The 21375-nt window shown below is 39.4% G+C and overlaps 2 protein-coding genes across 3 annotated transcripts in view; one reads left to right on the top strand and one right to left on the bottom strand.

Annotated features, from left to right (window-relative positions):
- LOC143186537 (angiotensin-converting enzyme) overlaps window positions 1–21375 on the top strand; it is a 349658-nt gene that overhangs the window by 133542 nt on the left and 194741 nt on the right. The window lies entirely within an intron of this gene.
- The window catches only part of LOC143186517 (eEF1A lysine and N-terminal methyltransferase homolog), a 131577-nt gene that overhangs the window by 9960 nt on the left and 100242 nt on the right, over window positions 1–21375 (bottom strand). For both annotated transcript variants that reach the window (XM_076390199.1, XM_076390200.1), the window contains one exon: window positions 15871–16089. In XM_076390199.1, coding sequence (XP_076246314.1) covers window positions 15871–16089 — 219 coding nt within the window. The remainder of the gene's footprint in view (window positions 1–15870; window positions 16090–21375) is intronic.

The raw sequence follows: 21375 nt of genomic DNA, 5'->3' as shown, positions 1-21375 counted from the left end.
CCGTTACTTAGCTCTAGATTCCGAAACATTCGCAAAAAAACTGTCGGTACTGTTATATTGAAATTTGCTTATACGTTCGAGTTTATGGCAATGTGCACGTAACCACATGGCGCAGCTTATCTATTACCTCTGGAAACATATCGCGCTGAATATACTTCTTAATTTGTTAAGAAAATATCAAATTTGAATTCTGTCTATACATGAGTTCTTACTTAAATAATTGCCACAATATTAGTAATGTCTGTCTGTGGAGAAGTAATTATTTACATAAAAGCTCAGGTATGAGCAGAATATAAATTTGACGTTTTCTCCAAAAGATAAGCAAACGTACATCATTTTTTCGAGCGTGTCCATTTAAACTCGAACATCTTGCTGACTTGAACGTAAATGAAAAACAAAAGTTTATACTAAACCTAGCTCAAACTTATCTTAAATGTTCAAAAGACAACATATAGTATTGAAAATATTTTTCAGCATACTTCAAGAATTAAAGCCGAGCGGAGGGTAAATGTATAGGGAAATGTTGTTCAGAATAGTGACCTTGATATCATATATCAAACTGTGTTGGATTGCTTCGAACAAAGCGCAGCGAGAGCTATGGTTGAGCAAGTGGTGAGAACCACGGTTACTAACGGAGTTAGTTCCGGTGGCTGATAGCGGCGGTTATCTTACAGATGCTCTACGATTCTGCGTTTATTTCACACGTGTGCATCCATTCGTCACAGGGGAGTTGCTACTAGACGAGATGGTAGAGCTCGTTCAACGGACGAGTCTAAGAGTAGCCTACGTTGATGTTATCTGATCAGTGCACCGCTAACCAGTAGTCAACAAAGGAGTGGTCTCTGGTGCTCCAAAGCCGAATAGCAGTCTCATCGAATCAGGTGTGGTCACCGATTCCTAAAGTGCATTAATTCGCCAAAAAAACCGTCACTCAATTGCGAGCTGATTCGACTGTTGTACTAGAGAATGTGTAGTTCGAGCAAGACGAATGATCAGGTCGCAGGAGACAGGGGTGGCAAAGACAGAACAGCGCTCCTATTTTTGTCAAAGAGATTCGGTACCCGACCTGCTTTGACGAGGTGCAACTGATCACTTTTGTTTGCTAACTGCCGAATCATTAATTAGCCGCTACGCGCCGTTTGCTGTCTTCCCTTATCTTTTTCTCTCTTGTCCCAGCACTTCCCTTCCCTTTGGTACTCTGAAATCATAACGCAATCTCAGGACTTCTCTTCGAACAGCTGATACCGGTCATGTTTACCCGGTTGAAATTTAATCGTAATACCTCAAAAAGTGAAACACTCGTTTTTGCCGTGTCTATTCTTAGCACATTATGACCACCTGTCGTAGTTAAACTTTCGGCAGGTCATGTACGACTACAGACAACGGACCTCACGGATGAGGGATTGACCTCGAAATGACTCCACGTTTGAAGACATCGAAATCGATAAGGCGGCTCCTTTTCTGTACAGGGTATTTCTGAACAGCACAGGATAAATTCAAAGGGTGATTGTAGAGATTAAAATAGTAATAGAGATTAAAACAAATATTTGTTCGCGTTTGTACGATACTCAAGTGCTCTCAAGGGATCGCAAAATTTTGAACTTAATTGTACAATAAATTCTAACTCTAAATTTACTGTTTCTATTAACTAGGATTAATAATCATAATCACACTGGTAACTGAATATACTTAAGCTGCTTTAACGTCTCTTTTGATGGCGTATACTGTTAGAATTTAATCGGGGAACAATACTAGAAACTCGTACGCGAGCACGCGCGGGGATCCTCTCGGATCGAGGGATCTCCCTAGAAGAAGGAACCGATTTCCGGGAATCGATCTCAATCTTTCTCACCGCTGGGACGTGACCGCGCTCACGTGCGTTGTGACTGAAACATTAACTGCAGCTTCTTAAAGAAATAGTCCAGTTGCTTCACTCCGAGAAGGTACCTTTCCCGCCGTTCCGAGCTACACCTCTACGAACCGAACTGAAGTACTTGGTGTCTCTGTCGTCACTATTTGCGTCTTTATCGCATTCATTACAGCTTATGTTTCACTTTAGCAGTGTCTTTCTCGCACTTCTATTAAGACTATCCTTACACTCTATACTCTGACTCACACTTACTGATTTTTCCACTCATACTAATGCTCATTCTCTCACTCTTACAGATCTATTCGACAAAGTCACGGAGTACGGTATGCCTCTTGGGACTTAGTTTAGTTTTGAGTCCGATCTTCCTACTCTCATTGCTCGTGACTCTCTCATCAATTAAGTTGTCCTGAAATAGGATATGATATTTTACGTTTTAAAATGTATCCACGTGTTGATTGATTTAAAATACCGTTTATTTAAACATCAAGAAAATACCTCTATGACTATCAATTTTTGGTAACTCTCGGTCAGGAAAGCAAAGACTGCTAACGATTAATTCATTAAACGTGAATACCGAGTGCCATTTAACTCATGCAGTTAGCTTAATTTTGTTTACAGAAATCATGAAATCCAAGAATTTGAAGATCAAACATTTTGGAACTTTCTTCGAGCATCGACTCGGTTTTCGAACAGTTTAAACTTTCAGTAAAACTAAAGGCCTTTGAGAGAAGACCCAGGTGTATCTATAGTGTTATAAGAGATCCTCGACGTGTTACTCACGAAGCCAAAGACGGACCCTTGCATCGAACAACTGTGCGAATATTTGTGATACGGGCCGAGTTTTCCTATAAATCTAGTCCTTTTCGAGCGATATTTTCGTTGTGTGTGCAATTTTCCTTCAAATTCTACGCCAAGACTTCTAGTACTGTGTGCAGTTTTTTGATTTGTGAATGTTGACCAGACGATTAATCAGAGGATGGATACATTAACCCTTTCTGCTTTGAAATTTCATACGGCGTATTTTCTCTTGCCCTATGAACTGCAACGAATAGATAGAATTGTTATTCAATGCGAAGTCAAATGCGAAGTCGTTATTCTTAATTTTCGTCTTATTTTGGTTTCTAGAATCAGCCCTTAAATTTATCCTGTGCCGTTTAAAATGTTAGATTCGGCCTTTATCTAGTCCCCTTTTTCGATGTCAATAGTGAGTGGTATATTTCAAAATATGTAACAAAAGCATTAACGAGCGACTGCGGCCAATTCTCCTGAGTTGATTCGGCAAAATAATATCTAAGCGTTCTCTTTTTTGATGTTATGAATTATGACCCAAAAGAAAATACTATAAGAACAAGAACCAGAGATTTGTGGTTTTCATGGCTCGGTGTCATATAGTTCTCACTTTCGAAGCTTTCGGGTGTAAGCTGTGTCTAGAGGAAGAGGTTTCCCGACGTTTCGCTAGCATTGCAGCTGGCTTCTTCAGGGGGTCGAAAGACACACTGAAACTGAAGTGTGCCTGGTACGGTGCAGTACTTAAGTGTAGTTCATGCGTCACTGAGCACCAATGAGATGTTCCGGTTCATTGGGTCCAGTGGTGTTGTTTTTAATTGTTCAGCTGTACATCAATTCTCATTGGTGCTCAGTGATCCAGGAACTATACTAAAATAGTGCTCCGTACCACACACACACTTCAGTTTCAGTGTGTCTTTCGATCCCCTGAAGAAGCCAGCTGCAATGCTAGCGAAACGTCGGGAAACCTCTTCCTGCGGGACACGACTTTCAGCCGAAAGCTTCAGCAGTGAGAATTATAGAACAAGAACTGACAACGCGTGAAAAGAAATTGAATCCGGAATTGTATGGAGTCAGTCAAGGATCAGAGCGAATCTCTGATCATTACCCACGCGAGAGCTGTAACATCGTAACAGCAAGGGCGTACTGTAACGTTTAGCAGAAAACTGCGTAAGAGTCATAGGATATCACAAATTTACTCTGCGAAGTCCGAGATAGGAAAGTACGTGCAATAAGGAAAGCGCGTCGAGAAGCGGCCACGAACGACCAGTGATTAGTTAAACTTGCAAGCTGACAACGTTGAGACTGTACAGGCAGTAACGAGAAGTTGGTATGCAATTTACATTTTATTAAACATATGAAACTCACAAACTGAAGCATAGTCTATCAGCTTACTTCCCCTCTTTCCTCCCACATACACACTTCTAAGATAAGTTTAATCAAGGTGTGCTTTAGCACTTTAAAAGAGCAAGAACAACTTAAGGTCGATGTCCGCTGCTCGAGACGACCGCCCGTTTAATTAGGACGTAACAAGAAACACCCTATATAAGTACCCAATAGAATACCTTTTCTGTAAGGAAAGTATATCGAAGGCACGGTTATCAGAACAGGATTTTACTACTCGTCATTGACATGAAAAATATGAATTGGATCATGAGTCAAGATGTAACCGTCCTACAGTGGCGAATTTGAATGATTCGTAATTTTTACTTTTCGTTAGTTCTGTATGTAATATAAACATAATACGGGAGCAAAATATTAGGCGAAGTTCTCGATGTACTGATTCCTCGCCGATTTGGATGATTTTCAAATATGCCATAAAGGAGGCGATTTTGAACAACTTTTTCCTTTGCACATAATAGGTGGTCGGCCTTCGTTTGCGAAGTATGTATTTGCAAAAAACTTTTTATCCTACACAGTTCAATCGTATCTTGTATAGATACCTTATCGACAGCGTACGCATGAGCCCGCCGCAGCCGCTTATCTATTGTTTCTATAAGGACATCGTAATGGTCGGCAGGCAATATATGCAACGGGTGTTCAACTTGTTTGCCAATCGATAGATCGTACCAAACACATTACCTTGGGGAAAGTTCAAAATTTTTGACCCTCCCCTTGCAACCGCACCCTGTAAACGAACTTGACAAATACCAACTCTGATCTGCCTTTCTTTTCCAGTTACGAGAATGTTGACACGTATGGAAACATTATGGAAAATATGGAATGAACAATTCATTTAAATTCAACATTGAAATTGGTTAAGTTCTAATCTTTTAGTTTACCGTTTACATAAGTTGTCTGTCGGCTGCTGCGATGTGTTTATAGAAACAATAGATAAGCAGAGATATTGGGCTCACGCATATGCTGTCAATTACGCACCGATAAATCCGACGAATCGAAACAGATAAAGTGTATTCACTGTGGCAAGCCAGGGCATTCCGTGAACGACTGCTGCATTAAGCAACGCAGCAACAAATGATGCGAGGTGAATAACCTCGCGGAAACCCGTCTCCCCACAACAGCGGTCGTAATCCGGAGGTGCGCGATCTCGGCACTGATTGATACAGGAGCTGCTTGCTCTTTAAGAGCACCTGCCAGCCGCAGGTGTTTTATAGACTAAACTTCGGATCGCACTAATAGTCGAGACGGAAGATATCACCCTCGAAATAACTTATGTGATAGAAAACAGTGCTCTAGGGTATGAATCCATAATAGGACTGGACGTGGCATCAGCAAGTGACGTGATGTTTGTGACTTCAAAGTGCGGGACACGTATCGTTCGACGACAGACAGGCACACCGGTTACAGACCCAATAAGTGAAGCGTGTGACGTTACCCCTTAGGAAGTACGCAACGAGTTACGACAGATCTTCGCGAAATACCCTGGGCTCATTATCGGTGGAAACCGAAGTCGAGCAGTAATGACGGGAGTGATGAAAATAAGGACAATAACCGACGTACTGGTTATGTATCGCCTCTTGTCGAATGATGCCTAGTGAGCATGACAAACTACGTGAGATAATCCCTGATTTACTTGTTAATAGAATCATTCGCGAAAGTACATCTCCATACGCGAACCCAGTGATTTTGGTGAAAAAGAAAGACGGTAGCGACAGACTATGCGCGGATAACCGTGCGCAGAACCGCATCACAGTGAAGTATCTGTACCCGATGGTGAGGGTAGATGATCAACTCGACCGTGTGGGCGAGGGAAGTTTCTTTACAACCCCCGATATGACCTCAGGGTTTTACTATGTACCAATAGACACAGACTTCATCAAAAAAAAGGCATTCGTAACACCTGACGGGCAATACGAGTTCCTACGAATGCCGTTCGGTCTATATAATTCTCCTCCGACGTATCAACAATCCGCAAAAAAAGCGCTAGGAGACTTAAAGTACTCGATTGCCATGTTATATGTCGACGACATTATTATCCCCACTTGGACATTGAAAGAAGGAATTGAACATTTAGAACGTGCGCTGGCCGCGTTAGACAGTGCCAGATTTTCCTTAATTTCCTAATACACGCACGCACGCACGCACGCACGCACGCACGCACGCACGCACGCACGCACGCACGCACGCACGCACGCACGCACGCACGCACGCACGCACGCACGCACGCACATCACTTTGTACAGAGGATCCTCTACCGCGAATAGTATAAACAGTTACATAACCTAACTCTCGTTCAACGACATATAAAATCATAAAATGATATTAGGTTATATTATATGTGATTATCTATTTGTGAGGTTATATTGAACGCGATTATAATTATCTATTAATTATCTCGATAACGCAAGAGTTATGCAAATACGATATATATATATATATATATATATATATATATATATATATATATATATATATATATATATCTTGTATTATATGTATCATCGTGTATTATATGTGTATTATATGTACATATCGTATTTGCATAACTCTTGCGTTATCGAGATAATTAATAGATAATTATAATCACGTTCAATATAACCTCACAAATAGATAATCACATATAATATAACCTAATATCATTTTATGATTTTATTTAACCAGATTAGAATAGTTATCATTGTTGTATTAACGTTAGGATTAGAATAAGTATTATTGAATAAATTATTGTTAAGAAAGATATAAGCCTTGGATTTTAACTGCTTAACCGCACGCCACACGGACCCCCACCTTGGAAAGCCGCTCTTCCATGGACAACGTAGCATAGGTTTAGGGACGTTACACGGCAATCACGACGTTATACTTATGACTGTGGCAATTGCCGTATTCAACAGTCAAGGATTCTAAAAGTTATAGTTGCTTCAAAATGCTGTTCAAATATTTTTCAAATATTAGCAGAACATATTTTCCAAATTCGAAATAACATTGCAATGTTACTGTAATTCTGAGATTTTCAAGCACGATTCCTGCAATAATATGTACTGTGTGGGTTAGAACAGTTTAACATAGAAAGAGAATAAATAAATTTCTGTTTATTGAGTTAACGTATTGTACCTTCTAAGACAAATATATAAACGTCTTTGGCATTTCTCGGCCAACGCTTTTGACACACGTTATTATTGTTACGTGCCGAACAGGATATTCTCGCTCCTATTTTATTTTCGGCCTTTACGTCGGCTGAGTCGTATCTTAACAATGCTTTGCATTTTGGATTTACCTAATTAGGCACATCCTAGGCCTTTGACGTTCAAAATTCTAAATTATAAGTATCCTTTTACTCGCTCTCTTCTTAGAGTCATTGTTATAGAACAACACCTGACGTATATGTATGTAAGAGCGCGTGCATGTGTGTTGTATGAGTATGAGTGTATTCTTCTAAAGCCTTCGGAATGTAAACTTTAACATCCCTGTCCAAGCGAAAAGCCTTGTACGTCGACATTTCAAAATGCGGGTTCTCATGAGCCAGAATGAATGAATTCAAAACGCGTGTGATTTGCACACGTGTGAGGTGGACGCTGGAGTCGTAGAGTCTCTGTGAGATAAGCCGTCGTTAGCAGTTCCCAGGACTAACTCCGCAAGTAACCGCGGTTGTCACTGCTAGCGAACCACAACTATCCCTGCACTTCGTTCTTGACCACACACCACCCTGGGCATCATGTGCAGAGGAGAGTGCCCCTCGTCTCTCCGCCAGCCGACGGTTTCTTCGCTGAAAAGAATTGTCGACAATATAGTCTACTGCTCTATTTTGAACTAAGCAGAAAGGTATTGCTTCCGCCTCCGAATAGGCACGATTGTGCGTAGTTTGGAGCCGAGTGATACGAAGACAGCATAAGTTATTCGTATGCTGATCGATGCGGATCCATCAGTTTTCTGTTCTAGACGTCAACGACGCTGAGCCAGGGTTAGGCTCATTAGGTTACCACCCAAATTTTTTAAAATTTCATAAACGTCTGCTCTTTTAAGAACAAACAAAATGAATTGTAACTTGTATGTTTCTTTTGCGCAGTCCATCTTTCTCCCTAATTATAATCGACATTAGAGCCCTTTTAACGATTCTAACACACAGATTTAAACGAAATAGAGAATAAGAGTTTCTTAAATATTCCTTGAAAGAGGCGATTCAGGGGGTGATTTGAAATAACTTTATCCTTAGCGAAAATGTTAGATGAGTCTTCGTTAACGAGTTATTAACGAAAAATACCGGCCAATGAGTCGGCATGCATCGAAGGAAATAGCATTACTATGAAAACTGAAAGCGATATAACTGAATAAATATAACTGATATAAATATAAATGATATAACTGATATAAATGAATAATTAATTAAAATCGAGGAAAACTACGTGCAACGTAAAAACACGAATACACAGTTCTTTGTTTAAGGAGAATAAAGAATAATAATTACTTGATGTGACAGGACAAGGAATACGTAAATTTCCTATTCGCATAACGTATAAACGAAAAAACAATGCAACAAAAAATGAACAGAGAATTAGAGAATTAAGGGGTCAGACTCCTTGTGTTTTGAGCTGTGTGCGTGCGCTCACCCAAGCAAAGAAAGTCATACACGTATACGCGATGAACGAGAGAGGCAAACGGTTTCGCAAATTACGCTTTACGTCTCGACACTTGCATAAATGAATTTTCCGCGGGTACAATAGTAGACTTCACTACAGGGTGGCCTGGTCCGATGATCAACACTATTTATTGAGAAAACTGTAAAATTACAAACCGTATGCATGAAACAGACGCTGTTGTAACTAGCAAGATGGCTGTCGAAGTGACATTTTTGCAAATATCTCACGATTTAATGGTTTTTTCACTCATATCATACCAGACCACCGTTCCCTGAATTAGCACAATATCGTGGAAATGCGATTTTCCTCAATTTAACACTTCTTGAAGGCGTAAAGTGTAATATTCGTTGTGCACCCGTTTTGACAGAAAAATAGTTCAAAGATTTGACGTTAGAAGCGTTGATGGTATATCTTAATCAATTTGGTCATATTACCATCAGCATCGATAAAAATACAGATCAGTCGGTAAATGTAATCTAGAATTTGACAGATGAATGGCGTATTCATTGAATACACGAATACAGACGCAAGAAAGGCTTAGTTGCCAAAACGTATTAAAAGTTTGGTCACGCTGGTGCTACATATATGTATGTACATATTACAATTCTGCCCATCAGGAAAACTTGAACGAATCCAACTCCAGCCGAGATTTTGATTCTTACTAATAAGGGAACATCGCGAGGTGAAAATCTCCGATTTTGATGAAACTTTGTAGGATTGTAGAATAGCCGAAAATATTGCACACGTATTTTTTTTATTGCTTCTAATTCATCTAAAGGGTGTGAAAACCACCCCCAAAGTTGGGTGTGGAAAACATATTTTGTTTCATATTTCCAAAACTAGTGCGTGCAGCAAAATGGTATAAATGGGGCGATTGTGTATTTTTGAACGACGAATACACCTATGTAAACAGTTTTTAAAAATATCAATTTATTTAAAAAATATATTAAAAAATAGTATATTGTCGTTGTTTTCACTGACTACATGCTGATCGGTCGTTTTGCAAATTTGTATGCAAATACTATGAACCAAAACACAAAATACGGCTAAAATAGAATTTTGAATTTTTACGTTATTATCAAAATAATAACAATCCTAGTTAGACTACATTTTGTGCGAAACTGGGCCTGAAACGAGTGGTTTTGCGAAGAACATATATCCCTATAATGTTTTTGTCATTATATTATGATACATGTTGTTTATTGTTCACTAAATGTATAAATAATAATATTGCTAAAGAATACTCTCAACGTCTTGCACTCGTTGCTAACAATACGAGAGGTTCAGTGTAAGTGACCCTTGCAACGATGAAAATGTAGCAAGTAAAGGTGGTTTACAAATCATTATTCTTCAATAGCTATTATTTACTATAAACAAACAATTGGAATTGTTCTATAAGTTATAGTTTAATCCACTAATTTTACACGAAAGTACCTTAGTTGAGTGAGAATTAGGCATTCCTTCATAATCTGCAGGTGCCGGGTTCGAATCTCATGGTAGCTTTTAATTTTTTTGGTTTTCAATTTTTATTTTAAATAATTCTAATTTTCGTATACGTTTTCACAGATTACAATTATACCACTCAACTCAATTCACCAATTTATTATTGGGACTAACTTTGTCCGTTCGAAGGTCATTTACTACCATGTAGTATATTTTGAGTAAAAGCATTATTCAAATTTGGATCAGATCGAATCTAAAAAGTTGTAAATGGAGTCGACATTATACAAAACATTATAAGGATATATGTTTTTCGTAAAGCCACTCGTTTCAGGGTGATGTTTCGATCCGCGAGTACAATTGCTATTACTTGCAATTGTCAACCACTAACGAATTTAGTGGTCTTGCGCTTTACAGCTCAGTGCGACGCTGGCCAGTAGTAATATTTCGACTACTTTCCGGGACAGACCTTTCTCGATTCTCTAAGCATGCTCTCTGCTCCAGTATAAATTGAGGCTCCCGAATGGGCATACCACTATTATACCGGCTGTCTATTAATTCCGGTAACATGCACTCCATATAAAATTGGATTAACTGTAATTCCATGTTATTCTTCCAGAAATCCTTATCAATTCGAAGACATTTAAATCCTCTACGGGTGCACAAACAAAATAGGCAATATTTTCTGTCTGTAATGTGCAGTTGTCCCTGCACCTGATAGTAATAGTGATGATTTTTATTCGTTGCTGTTCCCATTTCATCTTGAAATATTGTCCGGACAGTTAATTTCCACAATGCCCTCTTCATCAATGACTCCATCCGGCGAAGCTCCTCAGAACGGTATTGACGCATCGATGAATAGTCCACATTCCTGAATTTGTAGACCAGTATTTTTACTGAGTTCTTCACGGGCAATTTTTTCACATTCCTGCCCGTATTCTACTGCAGAAGCAGTAATTAATTTTGGATTTACAAATGACTTTAGCGCATTTCCACAGAATGTGCCACTTCTGCGACGGCATACTCGTCCAAAATTTGATGCCATCAAAAGTTTCGATTTATAATTCAACCATCTCGGATTCTTTGCTTGGCCGATGGTTTCTTCTTGAATCTCATTTCTTCTACTTTGCCAATTGTGGAGCATTTCCATATATTTTTCCTGCTCCATTTCGTCTATGGTTTTGTCCATATTTGGTTTTTCGGCATTCAGTCCATAATTCGAATCATTTGCTATGCGGAATTGTTTTCGCGCATGCTTAGAAGTTCTTGTTCCTTTCAGCTTCTCAGCCTTCTTCAAGTTTTCTTTCTTCCTCCTGTTTTCGATGTTCCGCAAAAGTACGGGCGGTTTCTTGTTCATTACCGCGTTGAATCGCGACAACACTTCTTTTGTATTATATTGTAAAACAGCAGCAGCACATCTTCCTGTGTACGATCCTCTCTCACCAAAATTTAATCTTTTTCCACTCGTGTATTTCGCTAAAATTCCATTAAAGTTTTCAACAGCATTATTGTTGTTATTGTACAGCAAACTTTCTGCATGTGCTAATAATGGTCGAAGTACTTCTCTTATATGTTGATATACTCCAATCTTCATTAATTCAGGAACGATGTTTCTTTCATCTTTTTAAATTGTTCCATCATAGAAGTAACGCAGTTTTGAATATTCCGCGTATTCACCGAAAACGTGGCTTGGCACGTTCTGCATGTCACCATATAAATTTTTTATTTTCTCGGCGATTGTTTCATTTTGATTATATCTATATTCTGCGGCTTTTACAATGTCTGCACGTATCCGCCGAATACTGCTTTCCACGACTCGTCACAGTGGGCCAGGTGGTGTCTGTTTTGCAATCTCTTTCATTTTTTTGCAAAAATTCCGTAATAAATGATTCGTGCATTCAATTTTTTTTACACGAATCTAAGTCTTGTACGGATCTGCATTTATAATTTTTTTATATACGCTGCTGTCCCTATCAGCAATTAGCGTTGAATATACGAGCCCACGTTTTTCTAAGCTTGTCTTGAAACCTTTGACTATACCATCGCTTTCCATAGCCGTTGATGCTTGATTTGTGCTCCAGTTCTTGAAGCACACGTGTTTTCGATGCTCTTCTTTCTTTTTCGCAGCACTCCGACAATGCTTACATATTTCATTTCTCGCCGGTAAATAAAACTTTCTTCGTGTAATATCCCATTATCACACCGACTCCAGACATGGAGTCGTACGTTCCAGTGCGGTACGATCTCTTCATTCAGCTTCCGTCGGCCACAACGGGGATGTGAGGAATCCCGGACTTGGGAAGAACGTCGCCTCTTTCAATAGCCAAGCGTTTTTCTTCCTCAGCCGCTGCTATCATCTCTTCTTCTGCGGCAACAATGAGGGAATTTAGTATTTCATCGTTATGCTTTCTAAACAGTTTCTTGGACATACAGGGTATGTTCATTGCTGCGAGAAACTGCTCCATTTGGGTATAACCGCTTCCGTTCAAAAATGTTCTTGCAACGGCGATCTTGTTCGTTTCCATTTTATCCGTTTCGTTGGGTTCACTGTGGATTTCACCTTTGTAATGGCACATTGTGCATATTACACTGAGGGTTGTCCTCAAATCAGACCGTTTCCTTCCGGTTATTTTTAGGTATCTAATTTCACAGTCTTCGCTACTTCTTGCATGGTCGTCAATTTTTTGAAATTCGACAAAGATATGCTGCATGTCTACGATGCTCAAGCCACTCGGAAGAGACAATTGTTCTTCAGGCTCGTTCATAACTGCTTCCTACGTGAGGAATGTATCTTTCTCGGAGATTGTACTTTCTAAATTCGTTCCTTCTTGTCTACTTTCTGCTTCTTGCATTTGCACAGACAATTCTTCTGATATTTCGTTCAAACTCGCCATGTCTATTTCGGAGATTGACGATTTCTCTACACGTTCATGAATACATTCTTCGGGACTTTTACTTACATCCTCAACATGTAAAATTTGTATCGTGTTTTCCTTTTTTTGAAGGGCCAAGAAATGTCTCCTTTCACGCCATACCTTTCTTTTTGAAAATTTTCTTCTAGATAACGGTAATTTTTTAACGTGATTTCTTTTTACACTCAAACAGTCTTGCTTAGAACGATTATCCGCTTCTTCGTGGATTTCTTCATCAAACACATTTTTTCCGGCACTCATTCTCACAATTTTTTAAAACACTTCAAAACACACTTTACTTCGCTTCACTGCACTTCACTTCAATGTAGTTCCTTGAATAAACTGGTTTTTTTCCAATACTTGGAAAAGGATTGAATAGTCCAATCCGTTTGATGTTTTCAAACAAACTACCTATAAAACATAAAATGCGAACCTTTTGTTACTGAAATATGGTACAGCATGGAGTGGAGAGCAGAGGAAGGTAGAGGTGCTTTTTGGTAAAACGAATGAGATTGTTAGTACAGTCAGAATCGTTATAATATATTGTTTATAATTTCGTTATGAAAACCACTGTTGAAGAATCGATCGATAAAATCGAAATGACGATCGTCGCACGTGTGATGAACGGACATGAGCGCTAGACCGTTACTCACAAAGCAACATTTGCTGGAAACACAACGTAAGTACCCTCACATTTACTATACCTGTCTTTTCTATTATAATAATATCATAATTCATTAAAAGCATGTCCAGGGAAAATGCATTTGTGTCTCTTTTTACACGATTCACATTTTTATGGATTTTTTAACACATTTTCTGTCGGCGATTAGTAACCAGAGATCGGAGACAGCGGCATTGCACGTGTAAAAAAAAGATCCAAATGTATACATAAATGTATACTTTATAGACGAGAATTCTTTTGTGGAATAAAGATAATTTCTTTCGTGGAGTTCCGTCTTGAGGTTAGAATAATCTATTTATCTTTATACATAATCTTAGTCGATGATTTATTTAGTCTGACATAATTTTCGATTGCGTGCCGAGGAATCGGGGACTGTATTGCACCTTACAATGTAACATTGTCCAACGACGAACATTTTAACATTTGTACAGTTACTTTCAGAAACAAACTTTTAACAATTTCCTAATACTATTCTCAAAACGATACGATCAAAATGATGTGTAAGACAGTCTCCAACTCCTCGTCACGCACTCGAAAATTATGTGAGGTTAAATAAATCGGCGACAAAGATTATACATAAAGATAAATAGATTATTCTATTCTCAAGACGGAACTCCACGAAAGAAATTATCTTTATTCGACAAGATTTCGACAATTTATTCGATTTGTTTTCAGATAAAAATAGAAAAAATAGAAAAAATAGAATACGCTCCCGCACCCGCACCCGCTCTTGCTTGTAGAGACCTGAAACAACTTCTGTCGCATGAGATCACCGATGAGACATTATGTACCTACTGAAGTAGCTTTCGCTACCCTTAGACCCCCGATAAGATAGTTCATAACATTTTCCTATGATGACTGTACGCCCTACCCCAAAGCCCTCCGTATGACTGTACAACCAAATTGTATATAAAACCCAAAACTCAACTGAAATACAGTTCATAATTTTGTAGACAGTCTAAGTCACGTAGTTCGTGTCGATTATTCCTTACGCCTCTCCAATCCGGTCTCTATGGAACCCGGCCACAAGACGTTTTACTCGTAACATGCTCTCTCCACCGCTCCTGCTCCCTTCACCGCTTCTGCTCCCGCTCCCGCTCCTGCTCCCACCCTCTGCTCCCGCTCCCACCGCGTCTGTTTCAGCGGAAATTGCGAGATATAAAAAAAAAGTAAGTAGATACATAAATAATATAATCACATTTTATAATGAATCGCAAATAATATAGTAATTGCGTTTATTTTTTCCATTGCAGATAAAGGAGCTGAAAAAGGCCGTATATGGAGGCCGTCTCACGATCTCATCTCGTCTCACGCTCCTATCTCGTCTCGCGTTCTCATTGGCCGGTGTTTTTCGTTAATAACTCGTTAACGAAGCCTCATCTAACATTTTCGCCAAGGAAAAAGTTGTTTCAAATCACTCCCTGAATCACCTCTTTGAAAGAACTACAACATTTTTGTTACATCCTGTTGGAATATGGGATAACTATTTAAAATAAAAAGAAATTTGATTTTTAACACAACGCACGGAAGAAGTCTGTACGATATCAGATCCCACATGAATATATCCAAAAGTAAATAAAATACCATAGAAACAAGACAGAACACTTTCTGTATCCCTCGATACTTGTTTTTGTTCCTTGATTATATAATCTAACACATCCTGTAGATATCGTACAATTCGTGTGGTACTTCACTTTTATTTTCACACCATCACACTTTACATCCTACTGTAACATAAATGCTTATTAACTACGCACTAGTACACCTCACAGCTACTATTTCCAGACTGACCAAATCCTCTAGTCTGTCTAGGGATCAGAACTTCAACTTTATGACATTTCATTCTTCCTCCCTCCCCGACCATTAATCAGTTAAATATATATCGGTTAAATAAATAAGTGAATGAGCACAGGGAAGAGCTAGATGGCTTATTTTTACTTGCACTTAACAAAGTATTATTCGATTAAAATCGATTACGCATTGCATACAGAATATAAATCGACAAAAAGATTTTTCGACATTTTGGTTGACGAAAAGTATATACACGTCAGAGTTGCGCGGCTGTCAATTACTTGGCGCGAGATGCTACCGCGTCTCCTAATGATTATAACAAAGTTAACTATTAATTAATGATATAGTACTCACAGTCTGTTGTAAATTCAGAAATTTTGTAGCAACTACTGCAAATACGGGAATAGAACTTCCTTCATCAATGCGCGCTTTTGCTTCTGCTTCATGACATCGTATCACACGAAACATAAACCCAGCGTTTGGAAAATACGATAAAAGTTCCTTTAAAATATGTTCTTGTAATAAGGAAATGCAAATATATCTTCCACCATTACGCAAAACTCTTGTGATATCCTGAAATAATTAAAATTATATTAGAAATACTGGTTTTCAATTTGTTAAGTAACCAAAAATGTACAGTAATAAATATTAATTCAAAATATGCAGGGTGGAGCTCGCTCTTGTGCACTTATCTTCCCATAAACAAGTATAGGTTCGAAGATCCCGAGCACCATGAACAGTACGAATGAACATTCGAAATCCATTCGTGTTGTTCATGGTACTTGTAAGTATGAAGACGCCCTGGAAATCCCCTGTCTCCAAAAGGCGCCGCCTTTGTCACTCGATACTTGACAGGCCTTTCACAAATATTTTTCGTGCTTTCATTGTATTGGTAGCTTGAGAGAATCGTGTTTACTTATTTGACGACACGATAAACGATACTATGTTTCGAGGATTCCGTTCCGACCTATCCTGCAGTATCTATTGCTTTTAGGAGGTGGCACAGCGATCCAGTTTCAACCAATTAAATTCTTTCCAGAATCAGATAAGTAAAACAATATGTCCTCATGTTAAGTAGTTAAAGCGTTCATACATGCAAGTCTTTTACACTTGGTAAGGTCGCTGTCTTGGAAGAAGTCATACTCGTAGTATCGGAAGCTCAGAGGATATCGGCGAAAAGGTAGAAGAGTAAGAAGAATGTAAAAAATATATGTTTCCGTTTAAAAAGCTAACTTTTATTAATTTAGACCACCTGCTGCTTGAGTACAATACCATCCTGCTCACGGTTTAACTTAACTTTCCTTTTAACTCTGAATTAAAGTCAGGAATAAGTATATCTGAAATTTACGAACAGGCCCAGCATACGAAATGCGGTAGGCGATGCTAGGATAATCTCTTTACTTGTTGCACTATTGATTTTCCTTCTTTTTCTTTCTTACCCGCTTGCGTGAGAAAAACATACGCACTTAAGGGTCTAGGATCAGATATGTCAGGGCGGTGACATTACCGACAAAATTAAGCAAAAACAGAGGTTTACGCGCTGACGCTTTACGTCCTTATATTGAAGGATTTTGAGATGGAAAAGGACTCATTTGATAGAGGAAGGTTCAATATAGCCCGCACTGGTCATTATTTAATCAAATTCTGCTGATGTTCAGCAATATGAATGTTCAAAGTAAAGTAAAAATCGACAAATTCACATCCATGAATCCTAAGCATTTTTAGCTAATTTAGAGATTGTTCTGAGCGAAATCATGACCAGCGCAGGCTAGATTGAACCTTCCTCTATCGAATGAACCCTTTTATAGCTCAAAGCTTTCCAATATAAGGACGTAAAGCGTCAGCGCGATTTGGCAGTGCTTTTTGCCAGGTTAGAGATAAAACAGAGTAAAAAACTGACAAATTTAGTTCCGCTTGAACACACCAGGCAGCGCCTAATCAGAAGTCCCGTGCTGCCCTGAGTTGGCACGCGAGTTTCGAGAATTTGACGCACTACTACACATGCAACTATACGAGCTGCGTGTTTTGTTTATGTCCCACAAGAAGTCCCATGAAAAGTCATTCCAAGTGACATTGTAAGGTTCGAACAGAAAATGAGGTCGGCGGTTCGGACTGCTTCGGACGGCTTCGGAAAGATTCGGAAAGAAGCATGAAACGCTTAGGTCCAAGTCACCCCCAAGCGCAACAAGGCACACGCAGCCTTTTTGATATTACAGATATTTTCACGTTTCGACTCGGAAGGAGATTCTTCGGTGAGATCTTCAAAAATTTTTATGAAATTTTGAGGGATGAGTTTAAAGATCAAACGATGACATTCTCTGTGTATTTTGTATGAAAAGTTAAATTAAAACAAGTTTATGTACAAGCTGATACAATCGAGAAAGAGCGATTCTACATGCAATAATAAACTAAAAATAAAGAATATAAATTGTTTATAATATTTATATGTTTTTAGGTCTGGGTTAGGTCTGGGTATATACAAAATAAAAGGAGACATTGCTAAAAATAGTCCACCAATAAAAATACCCCCCCCCCCCCCCCCCCCCACCCCCCCACGTTCCGACCACTTCCCCCCAGGCCAGGACTGGGGTTGCTGCCACGACCCCGACCGCGGCTTCTCCCATAGTTCCACTGACGGATTTTCTTTTTAAAGTCCCGAAGTTATAATATGAAAAATAGACACATGTTATTCACAAAGTTTACTTCGTTCTTGAACAAAAAATGAATAGATACATTACTTAGCGCTTTAGCATAAGATCGCCTATGATCTACGTACCTTTTGTCGTCAACTCCTGTAAAGCTTGCACCGACTCCGGCGTAGGCATCGGAGTCGGCGTCGGCGTCGGCGCTAGCTTTAGAGGAGGCATGACGACAAAACGTACGTAGATCATAGGCGATCTTATGCTAAAGCGCTAAGTAATTTATCTATTCATTTTTTGTTCAAGAACGAAGTAAATTTCGTGAATAACATGTGTCTATTTTTCATATTACAGTTCTGGGATTTTAAAAAGAAAGTCCGTAAATGGAAGTATGGGAGAAGCCGCGGTCGGGGTCGCAGCGGCAACCGAGATTCTGACGATTATTATAAATATATTAAATTAATGTATTTTTAGCAACGTCTCCTCTTATTTTGTATATACCCAGAGCTAACCCTGACCTAACCCAGACCAAACCGGAAGGAGAAACGAATTGGAAATAATTCGCCACATATACAAAGAGATAACTAAAATTCGTTTACTGTTATTGTTTGTAAGTAAATTAATATGAAATCATCATGAACTTGTTTTAATTGTTTTTTAAAGGCTGGTATCAAGAACGTAGAAAGTGTAAAACTTGTAAGTATATCATCTTTTACATTCAAGTTACATAAACTCGAAAAGTAATTTTTATTAAACTGATTTAGTTTTGCAGATATAATCAGAGTTTACACTCGAAATATTTCGGGAGTGACTCGTGCCGCTCAATGCCGCTTACGGGTGACTTGCACCAAACCATAATAGCGTTTTAGAAACACGAGAGTAAGATTTGACATTTGCCTTCTCTCTCGTCTTTCCGAAGCTATCCGAAGTGATCCGAAGGGCCGAATTCACGTACATACGGCTCGTATAGTAGTGTGTATAGTGGAGGGGGAATCACAGTGTGGCTCCATCTCGCATTCATTAGGCAGCCACATGTCTGTGGATAATTTTAATTCTGTAAAGAAAACTGTAACGGCAGATACCGACTAAGAAATCTCGTTAAGTCACGTGACTACCCTAGGCCCTTAAGAGCTGGCCCAGCAGGCTTGTAAGCAACTTTGCTCATGAGCAAACGAATAATGTACACACACCATCACGAGTCGTGTTCGGATCTGTACTGTTAAAGATATGATTTGTGTATGGTCAAACTATATGTGAAACGGTCTTGTATGGGATGTGTGTGAAAAGTAAGAATGAGCGGTCTGAGGTTGTTGCGACAACGCATATAGAAAAACGAGCACATGTTTTCTAAGGTTCTTAATTTCATTAAGTGATAATTAGTTTTAGTTTAAAATAAATCGTTTATAATTCACAAAGGAATGTATAGTTAAGTTTAAAAGCTCTGATCTCAATAATTATATTATGAACCATCGTGCCAATTTGCCACGCACGCTCCTTACGCTGTGAGTTTCTTTGAGGCGTCAGGTATTTTGCGATATCAGCCAACATACGCAGAACAGAATTTAACCGCTCAGTGATCGGCGTCCCCACTTGATCTAGCGCTCACGTTAAATAGGAATGAAGGTTCCGAGGTCTCAGTCGTTTGGAGAGCTTCGAAAGATTTTTTCATTAGACTTTTTCATATGAATAAATTATTTACTAATTTTAGAATAATGATGAAAAAACAACAACTAAGGCAAATTATTTTGGAAAAGACTTGTATGAAAGACATTCTAGTAGTTGAAACTTGCTCGAAGAGTTATAAGTATTAAAATAAATAATATAAATGTCGAATCTATAATATTACAAAACAATTTAACTTCATTGAAAATTACATGAATAAATTACATGTATGGAGTAAATCGCAAATATGAAAAGATAAACACTAGAATGACACAAAACTAGGATAATAAAATCTGTTTAAGAAGCGGTTAAAATCATAGTCTGTCAGCATGCGTGACCGACCGAAGGTCGCCTTCGGTAGGAGATTCAGTTACGCCAACAACAGACACGGCACATTCGAATTATGACTCGTCTATCACCTAATACAGTTGACGTTCGAACAGGTGAGCAATTGCGATCAGCTGTTCGCAACGAATCTCAAGCCCGATGTTGAGTGGGGATATCGGAGCTTTAAAGAGAGAGAGAGTAAAATCGGAACACTAGACACAGACAGACAATGATAAGCGAGCGCCGCGTAGTGGATTTCGAGGACTCCGCGCTTTTCGCGGAGCGTCTCGCGCTCGCTAGTCGAAGTCACTCTTGCACCGATCGCTTGAAAGGTCGCAAGTGTTCAGCAATTATAGAAGTGTCTGCTGAATCAGGAAATTTGGACACCAAGTTCCTTGGCTCGTGACGCCTTCTTTGCTGTGTGTCTCACTGGAATTCGTGCAACTGCTCGATTCGATTAACACGTGAAATACGTGCGATAGAGCATCGAGTGTCCAGTGACGCAATATTGCAGGCGATCAGCTGTACTCTTCGAATCGGTGGTTACTCTGAATCTCTGAGTTTGCTATTCGTCATAGGAGCAATCATAGACCACTGCTGGGTTGAGCTTTGATAATTGGCAATAAAACAAAGAGGGTTAGCGTAAGTGCGGCACCTCTGCATTACCAGCGATCTGTCACCCGTTTAGCAGCAGCCCACGTGTGACGAATAGATGCGTACGTTGTGGTGAACGGTGCGTGGTAAAGCCTATGGCCATTATCAGCCACCAAGGCTAGCAGCAACTAGTTATAGTGAGTCTCACGCTCGCGAATCTCAGCGAAAGCCGAGATTCGTACGAGGCAGGCCTTTTTGCAAGGTAGATTAAATAGTCAAAAGGAGGATCCCTCCTCTCTGCACACTCGTCGACCGATGATTTCTTCAGTGCGACGAATCGTCGGTAATACAGTCCGCTGAATTACCTTAGCGTTATGGCGAGATACTGCTCTTCTCTCCACATAGGCTCGTCGTCAAGGCTTGGTATCGGGAGTCCACAGTTCAGCTTGATATAGTCAAAAGCTAACTGTTTCAGCTTTGCCGATCCCTCCTTGTTCGAGACACCAGCGTTGCTGGCCACAGGACCCAGGAGGAGCCCTGATAGAGGATCAGGAGCGGTCAGGGATACCCGGACTCCACCGTCTTCCCCCCCGTCGGACGTTTTATTTAAATAAAAGGTCTGTCCGTTTAAGGAAAG

This window comes from Calliopsis andreniformis, unplaced genomic scaffold, assembly GCF_051401765.1.
Source record: "Calliopsis andreniformis isolate RMS-2024a unplaced genomic scaffold, iyCalAndr_principal scaffold0001, whole genome shotgun sequence".
NCBI classification, from domain to species: domain Eukaryota; kingdom Metazoa; phylum Arthropoda; class Insecta; order Hymenoptera; family Andrenidae; genus Calliopsis; species Calliopsis andreniformis.
Note: the sequence above shows the minus strand (reverse complement) of the source record. Positions and strands in the feature narration are given on the sequence as shown.